We start from the raw sequence: 25,144 nt of genomic DNA, 5'->3' as shown, positions 1-25,144 counted from the left end.
CAAATGCCCTCTCCACGCAGATCCGTGTACGGGCATGGCCAAGGTTTTATGCCCGCTCCGCAGCCGTGTGTGGGTGACGCACAGGGGTAATGAGCCACGTGTACTGGGGATATCCAGATTCATCTGTAGGGGAGAGAAAGCCGGTATGGGGACAAGGTAAGTCCAGTGGGTGTACAGAGCCCTATCATCAGTGTGATTTTGCAATATTTGCCATTTGGATTATGACATTGTGGAGTGCGCTGTCCTATGGGCATGATTTAATCAATGGGGTACTCTCCACTTGGTACGGCTATGTTTCGATATGTAACAGTACTCATTCACATGTCGCAGGATGAGGGGCCCTTCCATCTACTTCTGCTTGACAGAAGTGGCTGCCTCATGTGTCATTGCTAATCCATTGGCCTACAGTTGCATTTGCTGCTCTTCACTATTCTGTACTGTTCTCCATGCATTTCCATGGCCATTTTGGGGACAGTGTTTGTGGGATGTGCATTGTCATCACTCGGCCTACTTATGTGTGGAGCATTCGTGGATGTGCCAGCTGATGGTTTGGTATTTCATTGCTGTCGGATGGCCAGGCTGGGATATCTGTACTGTGTCAGTGTTGGGAGCCATGGTGCTACTCACACAGGAGGCCTTGTTGTGGTGGGGCTTCCATATGTCACTGTGCCACCACATGTCTTACATCCTGCATGGGTGTGTTCTGCTGTGTTGGACATGTCCAAGGTTCATCGTGCAAGCTGCTTGGATGTGTATGCTGCTGTGATGCTGCTGACCATTGGGAATGATGGATTCTGTGACAGGCACCATCAGTTGTGGATTGACATGCTTTGTGGTATACATTTGTACTCACCCAGTAGCCATGTGTTTTGGCCTCGGTGCCTTTCCATGTACGCAGGCAGGGTACTGTTGCGTAGGACCATGGAGTCGTGGGTGGATAACTGGGTAGCGGGCACAGCAGTGGCTGAAGGTGAGGTCAGGGCCACATGTCATCTGCACATTGAGGGAATGGTACTGTTTCCGGTTACTGTAGGCAGCCTCATGTGCCTGGGGTGGTACAAGTGCCACATGTGTGCAGTCCAGGGCTGCTATTACATTCGGGACTTGGCCAATGGCATAGGATTGATCCTTTAGCTGGTGCACCAGTGCCTGTGTGGCTGGCAATGCAATGTTTTTGTTCACATGATTCAACAGTGCATCAAGCACCTGTGCCAGCATGGCACTGAATGTGGACTGGACCATTCCATGCATCATGGCAATGGTATGTTGGTAGCTGCCAGTCCCAAGTAAGAGAAGCACAGACACGAGCTTCACTAGGGGAGGTACTGCCGTGCTGGTGGCTATGCGGCTGCATATGTCACCCTGGATTGTGTCAAGCAACTGGGTGATGGTTGCCCTGTCCAGCCGATATTCTGTCACCAACTGACCATCAGTTAGGGCCCAGGGTGTTGGCCTGACCCTGGGGATGGCTGGGCGCCTTGCTGCTGCTGCTCTCCTCCTCCTCCTCCTCCTCATCCCCACTGCCCCCTGCACTCCCAGGGCCCTGGCCTGGTTGACTGGCCTCTGTAGCTCCAGGCGCAGCAGGTAGAATTCGACATCAAGGCTCCCGGCTCCAAATGGCAGCATGATGTTGGGGAGGGGGTGTTGTGCATGGGTGGGTCCTTTGTAGGCCTCTAGATTGCATTGCTTACACCTGGACCCTCATTGCTGTCTCCTCCCTGCTCCTGCTGGTGTAATGGGGTTGGGGAGGGGGTGTTGTGCATGGGTGGGTCCTTTGTAGGCCTCTAGATTGCATTGCTTACACCTGGGCCCTCATTGCTGTCTCCTCCCTGCTCCTGCTGGTGTAATGGGGTTGGGGATGGGGTTTTGTGCATGGGTGGGTCCTTTGTAGGCCTCTGGATTGCATTGCTTACACCTGGGCCCTCATTGCTGTGGCCTGTGTACTGTTACCTCCAGCTTTTTGCTGGAGGTATTTTCGGCGGAGTATCCGCCGCTTTTATGGCGCTAATAGCGCTTACGCCGGACTCCTGATCGATGATGTTTTAGCGCTAAAAGTTCCTGGCGCTCTTATGGCTGGCGCTTGTACAGCCGGCTGTCCTTGCGCCGGCTGTTATTGCGCCGGCGGTATTTGGAGTCGTGATCCGACGGACCCTTAAAATCGGCGCTATGAGCGCTACCGCCGATTTTAAGGGTTACCGCCCAGGTCGTGATGAGGCCCAAGGTCTGTTGGATGATCTAGTGGTTCTGATGGGCACTTTCCATGTGAACTTGTCTGTGAGATAAGGGTGGGCTTGGTGGTTAAGTGCTTTGTGAGTGAGGCAAATAGTTTTTAAGTCAATTTTACCCTGTATAGAGAGCCACTTGTATTGCTTTCTAGTTTCTGATATATGCTCTCTTTGGGAATATTTTTTTTGCATGATCTGCAGTTTATTTAGGATGGCTTTATTGGCACCAAGGTAGAGACTGTTACAGTAATCCAATTTGGATTGTATGAGCACTCTCGCCAGTGTCAGGGTGCTAGTGGGTGAGAGAAAAGGTCTGCATGCTCTAATCAGTTTGCCAGTGTAGGCAGTGGCAGATGAGGTCATGTTTATCTGTTTTGCTAGGTTAGATTGTGCATCGAGGTAGAAACCTAAAGTTTTTACATGTTTGGCTACGGGTATATTGTTCCCATCAATGAGGATACTTGTATAGCGAGGACTAAGTTTGAGCAAGTTGTTAGTTGAGCCGACTAGGAGTAACTCAGTCTAATCATCATTCAGGCAGAGGCCATGTGTGGCCATCCATGCCTGAATGATGGTGAAGACTTTATTGATCCGTGCGATATCTATATCGTAAATTCCTGATAGAGGTAGTAGTATCTGGATGTCATCCGCATAATTTGTATAGGTGACACCCAGACGGTCCAATTTGTCGAATAGTGGCTTTGTAAAATGTTGTACAAGGTGGGCGAGACACATGATCCTTGGGGGACTCTGCAGATGATGGGAATGGGATCAGCAGCTGCCGAGGGTGAGAACACGTGCATTGTTCTATTTGCAAGAAAGATTGGATCCAGGAAACTGCAGAACTGGAGAAGTAAGCTGCTGATAAGTGGTCGCAAAGTATGGCATGGTCCACCAAATCAAAAGCCGCTGAAAGGTCCAGAAGGAGTAGGATGGCCATCTTTCCATTATCTTTCAATTCATCGATCTGGCTCTTGAGATCAACGAGGGCAGTTTCTGTGCCATGCTGAGGTCTGAAGCCAGATTGACGGGTTCCGAGTAGTTTGTGAGTTTCAAGATAGTCTTGTATTTGCAAGTAGGCAATTCTGTCCAAGATTTTTAGTAAAAAGGGGACTGTCATAATTGGTCTATAGTTAGTGGGAATAGCCTGGTCAAGAGTTTGTTTCTTTAGTAGCGGTAGGACCCAAGACTGCTTCAGGTTACTTGGGACAGAGTTACTGGCAAAGGAGGAATTTATGAGTTTAGTAATGAATGGTGCTAGGTCTCTAGCTGCATCCTTTATGATCTGGGCTGGTCAACTATCACCCTTACAATTAGAAGGTTTTAGAGACGCAATGATTTTTTGATTGGGTATGGTAACATTTTTAAACATAAAGCCTGAGTTGGTATGTGCGGTAGTGGTGGGTAATGGAGTGTTGACTGTTAGCTGGGATCTTTTGGCAGCTATTTTGGTCTGAAGTCCTTTGACTTTGTTGGATAGGGCATTTTTTATACTGGTACACCAGGCTTTATCCTTGGTGCAAGTATCTGGCATGGGATTAGGGTTCTCAAGTTCTCTTAGGATAATGAAAAGTTATTTAGTACTGGAGCTAGCTTGGGCTATTCTGTCATTGTATGTTTCTTTTTTAGTCTGAATTATCTTTTTTTTGTAGGTGGCAGTGATGGTGGCAAGGTTGGTTTTGTTTTCCGGTGTGGGTGAGGATTTTCAACATGATTCCAATTTTCTTTTTTCTGTACGGAGTATTTTTAACTCAGGAGTGAACCATGAGTTAAGATGGGCTATCGGTTTACTTTTGCACAGTTTTAGCGGGGCAATAGCATCAATAGCTTTGGACATAGTCTCATTATAGGCAGGGGTCAGGGTATTAGGATCACTGGTGTCCGGTAGGGCATTGAGTATCAGGACTGCCAGAGGAACTAAGGTTTCTACTGTGATGTTACGTTTATTTCTTGTGAGGCAAGGAGGAGAAATGGAGGGCTTTTTCTTATCCAAGTTTTTGATGTTCACCTCAAAAGTATTAAGGTGGTGGTCTGACCATACTAGGCGGGTAGTATCTAATACGGAAGTATTGCAATTGAGAGCTGCTACCCAATCAATTATACTACCTTTAGTTACCTGTTCACTACCCCAAAGGCTACAGCTAAATCCGGAACCGTGACTCACCTGAGGCGGCCTGTGCATGAATAGAGTCGGAATTGCATTTGGGAGCAATTTACGAGTCGTTTTGAGTCGATTTTTCTTTGTGTACTTGGATTGGTCGTACATATTCAGGGAAATGTGCAGGCTGCAGATGCGGAATCCATCACTCCTTGAGTCCCCCAAGACTTCATGGGCTCTACTTACAAGCTCTGCCGGCTCAAATCCGCAATATTTGACCCATTCTCTTTTTCGATCTATATTCCTCAGGAATACATGCATGGTAGTGAATTCAGATTTGTTATGGGTCTTAGAAGGGCAACCGAAAACCATACATGCAGGCATTGTTGGAAATTCGGCAAAAAAAAAGGTCAACATTATTCGAAATTTACTTTGCATAAAAGCGTGAGAAAGAAGGAATTATACCATACATTTTTTCGATGCAAGCTATGTTTTGGTCACCGAACCAAAACCAGTGTAGCATGGCCAGCTGTATTATAGGATAACTTTCATAAACAATCCATTGATGTGACGAAAATCATAACATGTTACTCGTCCCTTGAAAGTACTATCGTGCATCAAAAGCAAACATGCTTATAGACACGGTCCACGAAGGATACAATTCGATCCCAATTGACACTGATGACAATTGATATATATCAATAAGAGAACAAATTAAAATCAAGCCAATGGCAATGAGATGAATGAACATAACACTACTGGGTACGTTCGTTCGAAATAGATAGAAATTTAGAGATCAAGGAGATATGATTAGGTGACCTGCCCTTACCTTGACCAACAGTTAGATTCAGCAAGCAGGGTAGTTAGTGGCAGGAGAACAGGGAGAGGTTCACAAGTAGCACAGCGACTTGCAGTGGTCACAGAAGTTCTCAGGTAGCACGTGCACGAGTTGACTTGCAGTGCTCAAAGATGTTCTCATGATAAATATCAAGTGGTTTATAAAGAATTAGAAAAGAGGGTGTGTATGTGAATGAATGACGTGTATATGGCATAGTCTTATGTGGATAGCAGAGGAGCGGCCTGCTTCAAGGGGAGCCTGCCTGGAAACACAGGGTCTGAGGAGGGCATGTGAACAATGACCCTTGCGCGTAAGATACCTTTGAAGTATACATGGTGTTTGGCACCTTGGCCATTCCCACCCTGCTAGCCCCCTTCGGAGGGCACGGCCACAGGTGTGAACTGCCATTGATAGTGGAGGGAGAATGGATGGGCAAGAGGCGTGCAGGCAAGGGCTGGAACACTGCTGAAGGGAGACACACATATGTGGATAGCATGGGCGCTGCCAGCTTCATGCAAGCCTGCCCGGAGACACTGGGTTTGGGGAGGCCATGTGTAAAATGGCCCCTGTGCTGAAGATACATTTGAAGTGTACATGGTGTTTGGCACCTTGGGCATTCCCACCCCTGCCAGCCCCCTTTGGCAGTGAACATCCACTGGTGTCAACTCCCTTTGATAATGGAGCGGTGATGGATGGTCATGAGGCATGCAGGAAAGGGTTGGAACACTGCTGAATGGAGACACACTTGATTCACTGAAAAACTGAAACAACCATTGCTAAAAGTTCTGTTGTGTTTTATTTTGTTGCCGACTTTGATGGCACAAATGTACTACATATTATAAACTTCTGGTTGCAGCACAGTGTGGGAAAATCCCCTGTACTGACCGCTGTCACTGGGGAAAGTTTCTCTAATGGCAACAACGACACAGGCGGGTATTAGTCGTCGAACACGGTGTCCAAGCCTCCCATGAAGCCACCATGTAAAAGAACAATAGGCCACCAGCCTGTACCACCTGTGAAAGAGAAAGATACAAACTGTTTTTAAATGAACAAGATAAGTGTATTAAACCTTAGTTGCCAATGACAATTATTGTATCCAATGGCATTGTTGCCAGTACAAACGTTACCTAGACACTGTACAATATTGAACGCCTATGCATTCCACTACATCTGGGACACAAAGAAATATTGCTTCATGGATATACATGAAATTAACATAAGGAGGCCACTATGATTTCCCCAAATTGCGAGTGATTTATAGAATTGCAAGACTACATTTGTTTGGCATAGATAGATCAAAGTTACGACAATATAGGAGACAACCATGAAATGGTAGTGGCCTAAGTGACATCACAACTACAGTACACTTACTCGTTACTTGGATTGCGAGGGTGAACTGTTGCTCGAAGTTTGTGCATAAGCACCATCATAATCCTCAACACGGTCCGTGTGAGGCAGGCTGCCCTGAAATCAGGCAAGTCGGTAACACATTGCGGCCATGTCTCGCCTTCCGATATGTAGGACAAGCACCCAGGGTTTTCTCGGCCGCAGCAATTCTCCTCCTCGGTTGGCATTAGCGCGCACCGATTGCAGGTACATCAGGTGGAAACGCCGTCCATGCGACTAGGCTCAGGCTCTTGATCTGTTGAATCGTCCTCCCAACTGTCGTCCAAAGCCCCATCATTTGCGCATCTTTCCCTTTCAAGTAATTCCGCCTCGGAATACTCCGGCTCATACTGGTAGGGCTGTATTGTTGCCATTATGGGGCAAAAAAAAAATTTGATAGTAATGGTACTGGTATCTGTTCGCACGGGCTACAAGCAACACGAGTAGCTGACCAGAGCACAGAAACAAGGCACAGAATACTCAAAAAAAGACAGTGGGCCTCATCAGAAGGTTGGCGCTAAAAATCTGGCCAAACCGGCATGGCGGTAATAACATGTCCGGCTTGGCACCAACCCGCAAATAGCGGACGATCAAGAGTGCGCGGGCGCGTGCATCCCTGCATGCCGGTTACAGCCGTACCGGCATGCCGGTAACGACCCCTAAACCCCCACACAGCGGCATCGACCAATACGCACAGAACGGCTCCGCCCTCGGCAACCCCTAAAAACAGTTACCGTTATTAACATAGTGCAAATAACGGGTGCGTTAATACCGGACCCGGAAGTAACGTCATCGCGCCGGAACGGGAAATGCCATGGCGGCCATCTTTAAAAACACAATCCATTGCCATCCTCCACCTACAGGACCCTCTACACCCGAACTCCCAGGCCACCACTGACAACATGTCGAAGACCACCCGGAGAGGCACGGCCCGCCTGCGCAAAAACAGCACCACAGACAAGTACACAGGACGAGCTGACACCTGCACCTGCATCCGTGGTCACACCATCCACACTGGCTGAGGACACAGCAGGCATGGAGGATGGCACACATTCTGCTGCTGCCAGCACAATTGGGGAGATGGCTGCATCGGCAGATCATAGTGTTGATGAGGTAGCTGGGCCGGACAATGAGGGCGATGCAGGACTTGTCCACTCAGAGCCTGTAGTGCACACACCAAGCCCGCAGGCCACCCCACAGGACACACCTCAGCGGGACTCATCCGACCAGGGCAGCCATGGACAGTGGTCTCCGGCCATGCACAGCCCCATGATCCATGCTGTGCCACCACATCACCCACCAACCACAACCCACACTGCCATACGGGACCTTGAGGGACGTCTCTCCAGGATGGAGGCCCGGCAGGAGGTGATGCAAGGCTATGTGCAGCAGTAACTTGCTGAAGGGGAGACAACACGCCGTATTATCCAGGACAGCACAGCGTCCGTTATCCAGGCCATTAACTCAAGTGCACAGCAAGTGCGTGATGGCTTCAATGCCTTGGGTCAGATCCTCACCAGGATTGCTGACTGCATGGACCAACGGCAAACCCTGCCCCTTGGATCACAACCATCTGGGTCATCCGCATCATACACGCCATCGGGCTCAAGGCAGACCATCCCCGTGCGCATGTCCCTGCGGAGTTCGCGCCACTCAGAGATCCAACCCCCACCTCCTAAGGGGACCCAACAGTAGCAGGGCCACCCTGCATAATCCCTTTGGGCATACATCCAGACACATGTCGTGCCATAGTTGACTTTGGGTGTTAGGGGGTGGGCGGAGGGTTGTGGTGGGTTTAGTGTGTAGTACTGGGGTGTTTGGGGGCATGGGAGTAGGTTGGGGGAGGTGGAGGGTGGTGGTGGGTGTAGTGTGTAGTACTGGGGTGTTTGGGGGCATGGGAGTAGGTTGGGGAGGTGGAGGGTGGTGGTGGGTTTAGTGTGTAGTACTGGGGTGTTTGGGGCATGGGAGTAGGTTGGGGGAGGTGGAGGGGTGGTGGGGGCGTGGATTGTTGAATCATGTTGTACTTAATTTCTCACGAATACACCAGTTGTGTAACAAACATCACATGAGTGGACATTGCTGATTTTTTGTATGTCAATTTATTGCTTCATGGTGATTCGTGCACATGTGCCCACACAACCAGTGCCCACAGTACACAACACATGGCACCCTCTGCATTAAAGTACATCAGAATGATTGGTCTATGACCATTTTGCGCACTGCGCGACCCTCACGAGTTTCACGTCCTGGCCTATGTCCTACTTCTACTCCTTCCTCTCCTTCTACTTCACCAGGTGGTGGCAGCTCCACGTCAGGTGGCAGGGGTATGTTCCGCCAGATGCACATGTTATGTAGCATTACACATGCCGTGATGATCTTGCCCACCTTCTCAGGCCCGTATATGAGTGCCCCTCCCGACCTGCTGATGCCGCGAAACCGTGCCTTCAAAAGGCCAAACGTCTGCTCAATGACCACACGTGTACGTGTATGTGCACGATTGAAGTCCTCCTCGTGCCTGTTCTGCGGGTTCCTGACAGGGATGAGTAGCCACGGCTTCAGGGGATATCCAGCATCACCTACATGGGAGCAGAAGGAGGTATGTGTGAGGATAAGGCTCATGTGCTCAGCCTGTACATCATTCAAGTTCATATGCACTATCTCGTCATTGGCAGCCACATCCACATGACTGTCAGCCCTGTACAGTGCATGCCAATCCATAGAGGGAGACTTGTGTAACATACACGACCTAGGGTCCTAGGATTTTAAAGCACCAGGCAATGTATGTCTTGGCTAGGGGCATTTTACATGCAAATGTGAGGGCTGTGTGTCGGCGGATGACTTAAGAAACTACCATTCCCCCCAATTCATCTGCCCCCATGGCCCAGGGGCATTCCCCTAGCATATGCATGTACCTCCCCCCCAATCCATCTGCCCCCATGGCCCAGAGGGCATTCCCCGCCTAGCATATGCATGTACCTCCCCCCCAATCCATCTGCCCCCATGGCCCAGAGGGCATTCCCCTAGCATATGCATGTACCTCCCCCCAATCCATCTGCCCCATGGCCCAGAGGGCATTCCCCTAGCATATGCATGTACCTCCCCCCCCCAATCCATCTGCCCCCATGGCCCAGAGGGCATTCCCCTAGCATATGCATGTACCTCCCCCCCAATCCATCTGCCCCCATGGCCCAGAGGGCATTCCCCTAGCATATGCATGTACCTCCCCCCCAATCCATCTGCCCCCATGGCCCAGAGGGCATTCCCCTAGCATATGCATGTACCTCCCTCCCAATCCATCTGCCCCCATGGCCCAGAGGGCATTCCCCTAGCATATGCATGTACCTCCCCCCAATCCATCTGCCCCCATGGCCCAGAGGGCATTCCCCTAGCATATGCATGTAACTCCCCCCCAATCCATCTGCCCCCATGGCCCAGAGGGCAGACTCACGCAACAGCCAGCCACTTCGTACAACGTCTCCTTGCATGTTGCAGGGTAGTGAGGAGTTCCGCAGCACCATGGCATCATGCGTGGATCCTGGGTATCTGGCACAGCAGTGTGTTATTATCTGGCTGGCATCACACACCATCTGCACATTGATGGAATGGTATAGCTTCCGATTGCGGTACACCGCCTCCACGGCATGTGGGACTACCAACTCTACATGGGTACAGTCGAGGGCACCAATTACATTGGGCATGCATGCCAGTGCATGGAATGCTATTTTGGTGGCATTTGCCTCCTGTGGTGTCCTTGGTAAGGATATGTAGGCATTTGCGTGCTTCAGTAGTGCATCCAGCACTTGGTTCAACACAACAGAGAAACACGATTGGGACATGCCATGCATTTGGCCCACTGTGTGTTGGTAAGGGCCTGTGGCCAAGAGGTGGAGCACAGATGCCACCTTCAGCAAAGGGGGGATGGCTGTGCGGATGTTGATCAGGCTGACCAAGTCATCCTGTATTAATTCCACTATGTTGGTGATGGTGTCTTTGTCCAGGCGGTACAGGGTGTGGATCTGTGCTGGGGTTAAGTCAAATGGATTGGCCCTTATACATTGGATTGTTGGCTGTCTGCGGGGAGCGACTGCCTGCACTGGTGGGATTTGCTGGGCATGTCTCATCCTCCTTCTCCTCCGGCGTCTCCTCTGTGTTTCCTGTTGTACTGCCTGCTCAAGGAGTAGCAGTGCAGGTATGTCCTGCAGGCCCAGTATGGCAAGTACAAGTGGTAGCATTTTGCCTTGGAGGGGGGTGTGGTGTGTGGGTGTGCTCCTTTTGTGCTGACTCTGACTCCATTGCCTCCACCTGTGCTGATTGAGTGCACCTGTGGCACTTGGTTACACAGCAGTTTGCTGTGTGCTGTTTATGATTTAGTGCTGCCAGGGCAGTCCAGCTTGGCCGATGCGTCAACGGATAAGATTATCACAAGATGTCCGCGCCCTGCTGCCTGATTTCGCATGTGTACAAAAGAGGAAAACTACGGTTAGGTGCATAGGAAATGTATGTACAATCGATCAACGTATGCTTAAAAACACATGCCCGAACCCTCGGGACAATAATATTTCTGAGCGCACTATTCCTTTGAGGACAAAGGGAAAACTGCCATGCTACTCCTCCTCGACCTGTCAGCTGCCTTTGACCTGGTGGATCATGAAGTTCTGTGCAAACACCTGGCCTCGGCAGCTCACTTCTCGAAGGACGCAACAAACAGCATGGGTCCAATCTATCTTAAATAACAGGATGATGAGAGTCTTCTCGCCATCAGCATCAGCTGACCCCACCCAGACCACTTGCGGCGTACCACAAGGATCTTGTGTGTCGCCAACTATGTACAATATATTTACAAAGCAATTGTTCGACAAATTGGACAGTCTGGGTGTCACCTACAGATGGCAAGCTGCTTTTAACATATAAACCTGATGGACTATTTATTTGCATTTTTTAAAATTTAATATGAATCTGTATTTATAGATTGTATTTTTCCTTTTAGGATTTGTATTGATTATATATTATTGCATTTGGCTTTTTATCTGCCTTAATTATTTTTCTGGGTATTGCGATTGCACTACAATGGCTTTGCTGAATAAAGTATTATCTGATTAAAAAAAACAATTACATTACATTGATAAATAGGACAAAGTGGAAATAGTACCTGGTCCCAAAATAAAACCCAAGGCTTGACAAGCACTGATGTTGGCCATGGCACTTGTTCTTTCTGAAAGCGATGTTGCACCTGCCACATATGACCGAACTACTGCTACATTTCCTGAAAAATAAATCAAATCAAAACATTTACAAAGATTTCAACCATCTCCTTTCACAAACAAACTTTGTTGTTTGCACACACAGGCCCATAGTTCAGAAACAAGCAAAGCATTACCAGTGCAAAAATGCATTAAAACGATTCATATTTGCACAAGGATTTTTTTGCCCAGCTACAAATGCAGAACAAAATACCACTTGCACTATTGCGAAATTTGTGATATTGCCCAATGGCAATAAACATATCTGCTACAGAATTGTGTATCAGTTGTCACTACCGCATTTAAAGTTGTATCTATTAAAACAAACCCGATCATAGGAATTATTTATTTAATATACACAATGTATAAGTCCAAAGCAAAACGCTGGTAAAATAGTGCATGTGTAATCAGTGAGGCCCACAAAACATTACCATGTAAAAGGTATCGGCCCGGGGGGCAGGGGGTGCGCTCGAGCGCTGCGCCAAAATGTCAGCTCTTATGTGAGCTCCACGTGCCTGCCGCAAATACGGTAATTATCCTGATTTATTGAATCTGATTCGCCTGCGGAAAACTGTTGGAGGGGCTACGGATGTGACTGGTGACCGACGGTCCGGTTTGCCTGGGACTGCGGTGGGGGAGCTGTGGTCGCCGTATGCCCTTGGTGGGGTCTGGAAAGGCAGGAGTAGTGTGGCCTCGAGTGACTACGGAAGCAGAGATTGATGCTGGGCAGAGACTGAAGCCGAAGACCCCGGAGAACGAATCCTTGCCCATGGAATAACTCAGAGGTAGCTGCCCGGGCTTTACTCCCTGCTGCATGCAGTGTTGGGACTGGCCCCCGATCGATGCTGCAAGGCTTGACGCCGTACAGCGGGGTTCTGCAGCGAAGTGCTGTGAGGCAGTGCGGATAGACGGCTGGCGAGACTGCTGGTGACTTGGCCCCCCGCCCTGAGCAACCTCTGAATTCGGCGCTGGTGAAGTTCTGCCTTCAGTGCTGTGGTTCGATTGCGCCTGGCCGGGGACTTGCTGACTGTGAGCCAGGGCGGTCTGGGGGCTTGGCCTGTGGGCCTGCCGCTGGTGACTGGGCGGTGAGGCACTTCATGGTCCGCCAGCCCCAGCCTGCTGAGGTTAGGCGAGAGGAGCGCGTCGGGCAGCGTGCATCTGGGAGCCTAACAGTAAGGAGCAGTGGGGAACCATTGGACTTGTGAAGCAGCGTTTGTGGTGCTACCTGGACACTCAGCAATGCAATATTTCTCATTGAAACAACCCTGTCTGGCTGTGTCTGTGGTGAGCTGGATAGTCTGACAGTGTGCTCAGGGGAGTGGTGCATCTGAATACTGGCAAATGTCCAGGCGTCAGTTTGGGAGCTAAGATCTTTTGAGTGTGGTTGCTAAAGCTGCGGTCGCTATCATCCAGACCAGGGATTTCGTGTGACACTAGACTTTGCTGGGTGCCCCTTTCCTGGTGCTTGAGGAGCCGCAGTGGGGCCGGTAGGCACTATCCTGAACCCTTCGGTCCCTGCCACTTCTGGGGGTGCACACCAAGCAAGGGCACAATGGTGAAGCACGATAAGTTCCAATCCAAGCTTCCATATGGCACCTCCTCTCAGGCTAAAGCTATGGGCCGGGGCGCTGCTGAAGAGGTGGAGACGGTTGAAGTAAGAACTGAGCTCTCGCCGGACACTCTCAGGGACATTAAATGTATACTTATCCAGCTGCAGGCCGGTATTAGCTCCCTAGATAATAAAATGGACATGCTCACATGCAAGGTAGATAATATGCAGGTCCGGCTTAACAGGCACAGCGACAGGCTTGATGAAGCGGAACAGCGCCTCTCTACAGTGGAGGATGTGTCCCCTGCTGCGACTAGAGAGGTAGCCCAAACGAAGAAGGCATTAAAGGAGCTGCTAGAGAAACAGGATGATTTGGAATCTAGGTCCTGTTGTAATAACCCAAGGCTAGTCGGAATCCCGGAAGCTGCGGGCAGGGGACCCATGGAGCAGATTGAGGCTCTGCTGCGTGAGAAGCTCAGAGAGCCCGGTTTCTCATCAGCCTTTGTGATTGAAAGCGCACATTGAATCTGGGAGGGGGCATCCACCAGTACCGGGAGCGCCTCCTAGACCCCTTATCGTCAGACTCCTTAATTATCGCGACAGGGAACATGCTCTTCGTCAGTTGAGAGAGTTTTCTGGACTTCTAAAACAAGGTGCAGGCTTCACAGAATAACTTCATTGAAGTGAAGAAGCAGCCTAAAGCTAAGGGTTTCAAATATGCAATGTTTTTTCAGACTCCGGAGGAGTCGAGTAACTTTCTGGATACTGCGGAAAATGGCACTGGGCCGTCAAGGAGCTGAAATGGCAGAGGGAGGCCCTCGCCAAGAGGTCCAGACTGAAGCTCCGGCCTAATAGTGGCTCTCCCAAGTTTCTATTCTAATTTCGAATCACTGTGAAGGGGTCAGCCCTCAATCCGCTCTCTTGGAAGTGTGGCGGGCAGGGGTGGCAAAGCCTCAAGAGGTTCCCATGCTCTGGGTGATTGTTTTCTGGGTTGGGGAGGGTGTTACTGGCAGGTTGGGGTTGTCTGTGGGGGTGGAGGGCGCTTGCAGTCAGGGGTTGTTGATAGGGGTGGGGAGTGGGAGCACGGTATGCTATTGTTGGGGCACTCAGTGGGATTGGTTTGGTTTTGACAGCACACACACTTCTGTCCCAAAGCTGCTTTGCTAAGCATATAAGCTGGCAGTGTTCTGTTCCAAAGGGCAATAGCGGGGGAGGGAGTGGTCGACTACAAAATGGGGCCAGGGTCCATTTCCTTCGGTCGCATGCCGAGGTATGGCTCCCGTGCCGGCAGGGACACACTTGGCATCTGTCCCTTTGGGGTCTGTAATCTATGTGAGTGGGGAGATGTACGAGGAGGGGAGCTTTTGGTTGGAAGGGTGTACAGTGGTCAGGTCCCGCTTGGTCTGGGAGAAGGCATACAGGTGGTTTCACTGGTTTCCAGGGGTGGTGGCCTGTGACGAGAATTGGCTACATCAAGCTTGGACGCTTCTTTGCAGGTGTTCATTGCATACTACAGTGGTAATGGCTGGTAGGGGGTCACGTGCATGACGTGGAACATTTAAAGCTTGATTTGCCTCTCGAACGCAAGGAAGGTCCTACTTTATATGCAGAGACACTGAGTGGACATTGCCTTTGCTAAATCCTGGGGATGCCACAGGTACTTTTCATCGTATTCTAGGTACTCTCAAGGGCTGAGTATCCTCATTAGGAATACACTGGAGTTCCGATGGACAAAAGTAGTGAGGGATATGAAGGATAGAACTCTGATCGTCACGGGTCAGGTACAGGGGCGGGGATTCACCCTTGTGAACTACTATGGACCCAACACTGACTCACTGGATACCATTTAATTAATTGAAGGACAGCTTAGGAATTTCCCGGTGGGCACGGTTTGTTGGTCAGGGGACTTTAACGCTCTCATGGAGAATCACTAGATAGGTCAGGGGTGGGAGCAGGTGGGTGACCCAAGTCTACTCAGAAATTACACCACATCTGTGTAAATATCAGTCTGGTTGATATATGGAGGAATCGTCATGGCTCAGAAGAAAGGGGGTACACATTCAGGTCATCAGGACAGCTTCGGGCTGGTTATAGGTACACGGGTGTAAGATTTTGGCACATACCTTGTCGGACCACGGTCCAGTCGTGGTGGACCTCTTAATCCCTGGGAAGTGGCAGGGGGGCAGGAGCTGGCACTTTAAAAACAAGGGTCTGAGAGACTCAGTGTTTAAGGACGAAATACAGGAAGAGATACTTGGTTATTTTCAGGAAAACTAGGGCTCTGTAACATCCTACTCCACCCTTTGGGAAGCTGTTCACTGCGTTCTGAGGGGATTACGATGCATTGCTAAGTAGGCGGGTGTTCTTAAGGCCAAAAGAGCAGAGCTGGAGGCCCATGTTAGGGAGAATTCTCTTTTTAGGCTGAATTTCCTAACCTAGTGAGTCCCCCAGCAGCTTTGCTGGATTTCTGGAGTTTGTTTTTTTTCTCCTGCCAAGAGTGAGACTCTTTCTCCCACTCTTGGACATGATTTATGGTGTTCCTTTGACTGTTTGTGTTTTATGGGCTATGGGGTCCACCCCACCAAAGACTCCATACCCTGGGACTGACTACTGTCTCCCAAGGCATGTAAAGTCACCATTGGCTTTACTAGTCCCAAATTATTAACAGAAACCGGTACAAACCATCATATTGTGGACGTACTGGTCGGGGCAATTCGATTGCCCCGGGGTCTGTTAGTCGAGGGGGCACGTCTCCGTCCCCCCTGATCGAGTTTTGGCTGGTGGCAGTGGATACTACTTTTTATATTCGACCGCGAATATATACCTATGGGATTTTCCCATTGTTCGAGGCTACCAACTTTAATTATTTAATTCTCATAGCCTCGAACATATCGCCGGTTTATTTAATTAATATTAATTCGCCGGTTGGTATTTTTTGCCAGGACTCGATTCTAAAATGGCGTTTGTGTTCTCTTCTGTGACTCCAACCCAAGTCGAGCCCTTTGTTCCACTTTTTGACGGGCTTCTCCACAGAAGCCTCCAAAAGTGGTGCCACTCTGTCTGGGTACCACAGGGGGTGTGGGAGGGGGTTTAGGCACCCTGGACTGTGTTACCTTGGTAACTCAAGTCGCACTCTTGTGTAATTGGCCCAAGTGGTGAGCCGGCCGGCTCACCACTTAGCATGTTTGATTGACAGCTAGGCTGAGTGAATGGGGGTGTGCTGCATAAAAGCAGGGCTTTGGGGACTGGAACTTCAGAAGTCGCCACAGGACCTGAGAATCCGACGAGGGAGAAGCTGAGCCGACCTACCACGACACCACCGGTGGAGCCCTGCGGAACCGACTCACCACTTCCCGACGAAGGTAATAATAATCCCTTAACCTTCTGGACTGGGCTGGCCGCCTTGACCATCTAACTGGTCCCTTTCTTTGGCCCAACTCTTTTTTTGAACCCTTTCAAGACTTTTGTGCACTGCAACCGTGTGACCTTGGACACATTTCGTTCTGATCCTCTTAAAGTGGATCCGGCCTTCTGAACTCTAACTTCACGGTTTTACTTTGCCTTCCTCTCTTGTTGTGTTCTTGTGAAAGTGTTGGGATCTGTTTCAAATTATACTCTGCTTTTCTCTCCCTTTTTAAAACAAATTATTAGAGGGCCATCTGCGTTAAGCGCTCACCGCTGTCTGAAAATATGTGGGGCTTTACTTAAGAATTGTCTAATATTCTTTCAAGGGAGTGTATATCTTTTAGTGACCGTGTTTTTGAACTGCTTAACCTTAGTGCCTGTGAGTTTTATTAGATGTGGTTTTAAATAAATAATTATCTCTCTTTTACACCAAGCTCTGGTCAGTGTTTACTTGTTCTACTGTGTTCTTTTGACCTATTGTGAATACTCTGTATACTGCCTAACTCTTCTTGAGGGAAGTCTGACTGCTCAGCCACAGCTACCAAGTGAATCGGTGTGGTACACACTGCTACTAAGTGGGTTTACTGCCAAACACCTGTAGTATTAAATCTTTTGCAGTGGTCTCAGAGGGAACTGCACAGGTTTCTGCCAAACACTGGTGGCAGCGGTGGGATTTGTATTGAGTATACACTTTAGAGTGCTTTTTGAACACTTCAGGACAACTAACCACAGAGCTTAGCACTAAAAAGCTGATTTACTAACTATGTCTGCTATGGAGAGTTATACCCTAGAATCATTGTCTGCCAAAACTGCTGATTGCTTAAAAGTATTGTGTAGACATAAGAATCTCTCTGAGAAGGGCAAGAAAATTGAACTTATAGAAAGATTGTTAGAAAACCAAAGTCTGGGAGGTACAGAGGAATCTACCCCTCCCCCCTCCCCAGCAAAAGTAGAAAACAGTGATGGTATTGATCTGAATCAAAGTCTTGATAATGAGTCAGAAGAGGAAAGTGAACCTAATGAAGTTAGCCACTCTGAGCCTCTGTCTGCCTTACCTACTGTACCTACTGGGCCTATACCAGGTCCTACATGTAACCCTGCTTATTTTGAACTTGAAAAAATGAAGCTTGAATTAGAGTACAAACGTTTTATTGCTCAATCTGAAAGAAACCAAGAGCTAGAGTTCAGAAGAATTAATGCCCAGGCTGAGCAGAAGCAAGCTGAGTTAAGACTCAGAGAAATAGAGCTTAATCATGACCTAGAAATGAAGAAGTTGTCTGTGGAAAATGCTTCTCTCTCCTCTGGTTCCTCTAGGAGTTCCAGTCCCAAAAGACCCCGGATGCCTAAGGAATTAGTGGGTATGTATGAACCTAAGTTGGATGCGTTGGATTGGTTAAAAATGTTTGAGTATAATCATGGGCTCCAGGAAATCACTGGGAATGAGTTACTTCCCTGGTTGTTCTCTAGGCTTCCCCCTGTTGCAACTGATGTGGTAATGGAGTTGGGGGAGGTGGATAAGAAGAATTATGAATGTGTGCAACTAGCTTTGATAGCTAGATTTGGGAAGACCCCTTCCCAGTACCTTAAGAGGTTTAGGACCCTCAAAAAGCATAATGGAACCCCTTGGGCTACCTGGGTGAGTGAAAGTTTGAAAAACTTAGAGGGATGGATTAAGGGTTACAGAGTTAACACTTATGAAGGAATGACGAATCTTGTAATGTTGGAGTCAATTTATGATACCTGCTCTCCTGAGCTCAGAGAGCACTTGGCTGATTCAAAGGAATTAGATTCCAGGAAGTTAGCTTAGGCTGCTGACTTGTGGGTTGCCAACAGGGCCACTCACAAGGATTCTGGGGCTACTCAGAAAAAGGATCAGGGAAAACAGCCAAAAAAGGACTCCAAAGAGAATTCTAATAATTCCAATTCCTAAGAGGGCCTCAAACCAAACCGAAAGGGTAAGCCACAAGGGAAACCAAATCAGGCTAGTGTATCTCCTGGTGCCAAACCAGAAGGAGGTCAGAACAAGCCACCATTCCAGAAAGCATTTGGTAAATGCTTTGTTTGTGGCTCTACTGACCATGTGAAAGGAGATCCCAGATGTAAGGGTAAACCTTCAGGGGTCCAGCTTGTCTCCTTAGCCTTCGCTCCAGAGGAGGAAGTACAAATGGCAAGTGGAAACTTTCTATTGCTGGCTGATGAACCTATTGGAGTCTCAGCCAGTGTTTCTTTAGTGTCTCTGGGGTTGTGGGTACAACAGAACTTAGATGTCTATAATTCTATCCCAGATAATACTAAAGAGTATTATAAGGACAGTGTCCAGGTGAATGGTCAGGAGACTCCTGCCATTAGGGACACTGGGGCCAGCATAACTGTGGCGGACAAATCTTTTTTTCAGGCTGAGGATGTTGCTAAGGCACCCAAACGCCTCACCAAGTAAGCTGGGGGGCCTGTGCAGATGCTTCCCCAATTACCAGTTCTCATCCAGTGTAATGACATGACTGTGAAGATACCTGACAGCATACAAAGTGAGGTGCCAGGAAGGGTTCTGCTGGGTAATGACTTAAAAACCCTTGGAGTAGTGTCACATACCCCCAGATCTCCTAGTAAAAGGTTACAGGAGCTCACCAGACCTGCAAGGGAGCGAACCGTGAGAGGTACTCCCAAGGAGATGAGGAAGAAAGAGATCACTCTTACTCCACTGGAGATGTCAGCTGCTGTCTCTAAGAAACTAGAAGGAAAAGGGAAAGCTAAAACTTCTAAAAAGAACCTCACAGCCAGCACTCCAGTGCAGCCAACAAGGACTTCCACTAGGTTGTCCAAAGTTACACCAGTATATCCCCCTCCAGCTGAGGCTGAGAGGGAAGTACAACCCTGTGTGGTTGAACTAGACTCTGAAGAAGAGCTAGTGGAAGGCCAGGAACTCATTGGAGATCTGGATCCTGTTGACCACCCTGAGCTGCAGTCTTTACTGGCAGAAGGTGGACCCAACAGGGCAGACTTCAGTAAGGGACAGAGAGAATGTCCAACTCTGGAAGGTCTTCGCCACCAGGCAGATGCTCAGGCTGAAGGGCAAGAGCCTGGGAAATATAGGTTACACTGGGAAGATGGCCTCTTCTACAGTGAACCAATGGAGTCTGCACCTGGGGACAACAAACGACTTGTAGTACCCAAAGAGAACAGACCACAGTTCTTGCAGTTAGCCCATGAGATTCCTTTGGCTGGTCACTTGAGTTTCAAGAAGACTAAGGAAAGGCTCTCACTCTACTTTTATTGGCCAAAGATGGAGGCTGAAGTAGATAAGTACTGCAGGAGCTGCCACACCTGCCAGACTTCTGGTAAGGTTGGCTCCAAGAATGTGGCACCTTTAGTGCCTCTCCCTGTAGTGGGAGTCCCATTTGAGAGAGTAGGGATTGACATTGTTGGTCCCCTTGATCCTCCAACCTCCTCAGGCAACAGGTTTATACTTGTTGTAGTAGACCATGCTACTAGGTACCCTGAGGCAATTCCTATGAGGACTGTTACAGCTCCGGCTGTGGCTAAGGCCCTCCTTGGTATTTTTACCAGGGTTGGGTTTCCTAAGGAAGTAATCTCCGACAGGGGGTTGAATTTTATGTCCCACTACATGAAAGCCATGTGGAAAACCTGCGGAGTTACTTACAAGTTCTCAACCGCATACCACCTTCAGACAAATGGGCTGGTTGAAAGGTTCAACAGAACCATGAAGAGCATGATAGGTGCTTTAGAGGACCCCCTTAAAAGAAAGTGCGACCTTCTACTGCCATGCCTTCTCTTTGCTTATAGAGAAGTCCCTCAGGAGGGAGTAGGTTATTCTCCCTTTAAACTTCTTTATGGTCATCTGGTCAGAGGAACATTGGTCCTGATCAAGGAGGGGTTGGAGAGTGCTCCTTCCCCCAAGCCAGTCAAAGTGACTGACTATGTGATAGGTCTCCGAAGGAGAATGTCACAAATGATGGCAGAAGCAAGTGATAACTTGAAAGCTGGACAAGCATTGGTCAAGCACTGGCATGACCAAAAGGCTAACATGGTTGAGTTTACTCAGGACCAGCTAGTTCCCATTATGATTCCAACAAGGCAGAGGGCCTTGCAAGACAATGGGATCGGACCCTTCAAAGTTGTGGGTAAACCTGGAGAGGTCAACTATCTGGTGGACTTGTGCAATCCCAAGGAGGCTCCAACAGTCTTCCACACCAACAGACTAAAAGCGTATGTCTCCAGACCTGATGTAGGAGCTTTGCTTCTAGCATCATCAGAGGAAGAAGAAGAGAGTGAAGCTCTTCCTGATCTCCTCAGAGGCTTACCTTTAGACGAAAAAATGGAAGGAGTAAATCTCTCTTCAAATCTGACACCTGAGCAACAGGAAGAGTGCAAAGCTATGTTAAATCAGTTTGCCTCTCTGTTCTCACTTTCACCAGGCTTGACCCCTTGGGGACAGCATGACATACTCACTGGTGACTGTCTGCGAGTCAAAAGTAGAGGATATTGAATGTCAGAAAATGTAAGAACCCACATCAAAGGTGAGGTCAGCAAGATGCTTGATCTCGGGGTAATAGAGCCCTCTACTAGTCCATGGTCTAGCCCAGTTGTGTTAGTACCAAAGGCAGGATCTAAAGAACTTAGATTCTGTGTGGATTACAGAGCTCTTAATGCAGTCACTAAGACTGATGCCCACCCTTTGCCAAGGACAGATGAGTTGGTGGATAGACTTGGTGCAGCCAAGTTCCTCAGCACATTTGACTTGACGTCAGGCTATTGGCAAATAGCCCTGACAGACCATGCCAAGGAGAAAACTGCATTTTCTACCCCAGTTGGCTTATACCAGTTTAAGGTTATGCCTTTGGATTAAAAAATGCACCTGCTACATTTCAAAGGATGGTGAACCAGGTTCTGAATGGGATGGAGGACTTCTGCATGGCATACTTGGATGACATAGCAGTGTTCAGCAATTCCTGGGAAGAACATGTGGACCACCTAAGATATGTTTTGCAGGCTCTTGGAAAGGCCAATCTGACCATAAAGGCGAGTAAATGCCAAATTGGACGGAGTAAAGTGGTCTACCTTGGACATGAGGTAGGAGGTGGAGAAATAAGGCCTTTGCCCAGTAAGATTGAAGCTGTGCAAAATTGGACAACACCTACTACTCAGGCTCAGGTGAGAGCCTTCTTAGGCCTCACTGGGTATTACAGGAATTTCATTGAGAACTATGGGTCCATAGCTTCTCCACTGAATGTCATCTCCTCTCCTAAAATCCCTAAAAAGGTTAGGTGGAATGAGGAATGCAATCAGGCCTTTGAAACCCTGAAAAGGGCTCTTTGCCAAGCCCCAGTAATCAGAGCTCCTGACTACCACCAAACTTTCATTGTGCAAACAAATGCTTAAAATGTAGGAATAGGTGCAGTCCTCAGTCAACTGGATGTGAAAGGTAGGGAGCACCCCATTTGCTTCATCAGTAGAAAACTGAAGGATCCTGAAACAAGGTGGGCAACCATTGAACGAGAGTGTTTTGCTATTGTGTGAGCTCTGAAGAAGTTTAGGCCATACTTGTATGGTTCTACTTTTGTCATTCAGACTGACCACCAACCCTTGAGATGGTTAATACAAATGAAAGGGGAAAACCCAAAACTATTGAGATGGTCAATCTGCCTGCAAGGGTTTGATTTCACCATTGAGCACAGGTCAGGGTGTCACCACCAAAATGCTGATGGTCTCTCTAGGATGTATGTCATCGACTAGAGGTATGAGATTCATCCAGGAGTGGATTAAATCCTCCTGTCCCTTAGTCTGGGGCGGGGGCGAGTGTTAGGGAGAATTCTCTCTTTAGGCTGAATTTCCTAACCTAGTGAGTCCCCCAGCAGCCTTGCTGGATTTCTGGAGTTTGTTTTTTTTCTCCTGCCAAGAGTGAGACTATTTTTCTCCCACTCTTGGACATGATTTATGGTGTTCCTTTGACTGTTTATGTGTTTTATGGGCTATGGGGTCCTTTACTCCATAGGGTCTCATGTGTTTTTACTATGTGTCTTACACAGCACCCTCCGTGCAGTGACACAGGGGTGACATAGTGACACCCCACCATAGACTCCATACCCTGGGACTGACTACTGTCTCCCAGGGCATGTAAAGTCACCATGGCTTTACTAGTCCCAAATTATTAACAGAAACCAGTACAAACCATCATATTGTGGACGTACTGGTCGGGGCAATTCGATTGCCCTGGGATCTGTTAGTCGAGGGGGCACGTCTCCGTTCCCCCTGATCAAGTTTTGGCTGGTGGCAGTGGATACTACTTTTTATATTCGACCACGAATATATCCCTATGGGATTTTCCCATTGTTCGAGGCTACCAACTTTAATTATTTAATTCTCATAGCCTCGAACATACCACCGGTTTATTTAATTAATATTAATTCGCTGGTTGGTATTTTTTTGCCAGGACTCGATTCTAAAATGGCGTTTGTGTTCTCTTCTGTGACTCAAACCCAAGTCGAGCCCTTTGTTCCACTTTTTGGCGGGCTTCTCCACAGAAGCCTCCAAAAGTGGTGCCACTCTGTCGGGGTGTGGGAGGGGGTTTAGGCACCCTGGACTGAGTTACTTTGGTAACTCAAGTCGCACTCTTGTGTGATTGGCCCAAGTGGTGAGCCGGCCGCCTCACCACTTAGCATGTTTGATTGACAGCTAGGCTGAGTGAGTGAATGGGGGTGTGCTGCATAAAAGCAGGGCTTTGGGGACTGGAACTTCAGAAGTCGCCACAGGACCTGAGAATCCGATGAGGGAGAAGCTGAGCCGACCTACCACGACGACACCACCGGTGGAGCCCTGCAGAACCGACTCACCACTTCCCGACGACAGAGAAGATCTCCCAGCTGGAGAGGCTTCTTCCCCTGACTGGTGGGCACAAACAGTTTACCTTCTTTTCCTCGCATCCCAGGACGTCTTGTGGTCGAATTGCCCGTGCCAAGCACCCCGGCAACCGGATAGCCACTTAACACTGGACCGCGAATATAAGGACCGCTCCTTTTACCTGAGAACCCCGCGGCTGGTTTCTTCCCTGGCAATGCAATGGACTCCTGTCTTCCTCCCCGACGAGATCCTCTCTTCCCCCGGACGAAGCACCGACTTGCATCCGCTGCCAGGAACAACTGCCCCCGCTGGAGTATTCTCACCACTTTAAGGTACCGTGTCCGCCAGGCCTCCCTTTCTAAAGATTGCTACAAGCTAATAATAATCCCTTAACCTTCTGGACTGGGCTGGCCGCCTTGACCATCTAACTGGTCCCTTTCTTTGGTCCAACTCTTTTTTTGAACCCTTTCAAGACTTTTGTGCACTGCAACCGTGTGACCTTGGACACATTTCATTCTGATCCTCTTAAAGTGGATCCGGCCTTCTGAACTCTAACTTCACGGTTTTACTTTGCCTTCCTCTCTTGTTGTGTTCTTGAGAAAGTGTTGGGATCTGTTTCAAATTATACTCTGCTTTTCTCTCCCTTTTTAAAACGAATTATTAGAGTGCAATATGCGTTAAGCGCTCACCGCTGTCTGAAAATAAGTGAGGCTTTACTTAAGAATTGTCTAATATTCTTTCAAGGGAGCGTATATCTTTTAGTGACCGTGTTTTTGAACTGCTTAACCTTAGTGCCTGTGTGTTTTATTGGATGTGGTTTTAAATAAATAATCTCTTTTACACCAAGCTCTGGTCAGTGTTTACTTGTTCTACTGTGTTCTTCTGACCAATTGTGAATACTCTGTATACTGCCTAACTCTTCTTGAGGGAAGCCTGACTGCTCAGCCACAGCTACCAAGTGAATCTGTGTGGTACAGACTGCTACCAAGTGGGTTTACTGCCAAACACCTGTAGTCTTAAATCTTTTGCAGTGGTCCCAGAGGGAACTGCACAGGTTTCTGCCTAACAGCCCACGAGACCAGGTTGTGGGAATTGGAAATGGGAGAGGGGTTCTACAGGGATGCAGGAATGCAGGCTAGGTTCCGTGAGGTATTGGGTCTGTTTAGGGAAGCAGCGGATCGTGAGGTTAGGTTTCTACATAGGAATGTGATGGTGAGAAGGTAGGGGAAGGTCAGAGGATGGGCATTTTATTGTTTTGGCTGATTAAAATCGAAACCAATTCACATATAGCTGCGGTTGATAACCAGGCGGGTGAGCCCCTGCAGACGGATGAAGGAATAATGGGGGCGTTTGTTGACTTCTATAAGTCCCTGTACTCCTCTAGGCTTGCGGCGGAATGAAAATAGATTGTTGAGTACTTGGTACACGTGGGTCTGTACTAGGTGGCACAGGAGGAAAGGGAGTAGCTGGGCAGGCAGTTAACAGAGCAAGAGGTGCTTGCGGCTATTAAGGCTCTTCACGCTGGGAAGGCTGCTGGCCCAGATGGGA

At 48.6% G+C, this 25,144-nt stretch overlaps 1 protein-coding gene across 1 annotated transcript in view; it reads right to left on the bottom strand.

Annotated features, from left to right (window-relative positions):
* MFSD8 (major facilitator superfamily domain containing 8) overlaps nucleotides 1–25,144 on the bottom strand; it is a 1,042,879-nt gene that overhangs the window by 576,053 nt on the left and 441,682 nt on the right. Inside the window, exon 5 of the mRNA XM_069631102.1 lies at nucleotides 11,697–11,810. Within this exon, the coding sequence (XP_069487203.1) occupies nucleotides 11,697–11,810 (114 nt within the window). The remainder of the gene's footprint in view (nucleotides 1–11,696; nucleotides 11,811–25,144) is intronic.

The sequence above is a fragment of the Ambystoma mexicanum genome, chromosome 6q (assembly GCF_040938575.1).
Source record: "Ambystoma mexicanum isolate Mex_15411 chromosome 6q, UKY_AmexF1_1, whole genome shotgun sequence".
Lineage (NCBI taxonomy): Eukaryota > Metazoa > Chordata > Amphibia > Caudata > Ambystomatidae > Ambystoma > Ambystoma mexicanum.
Note: the sequence above shows the minus strand (reverse complement) of the source record. Positions and strands in the feature narration are given on the sequence as shown.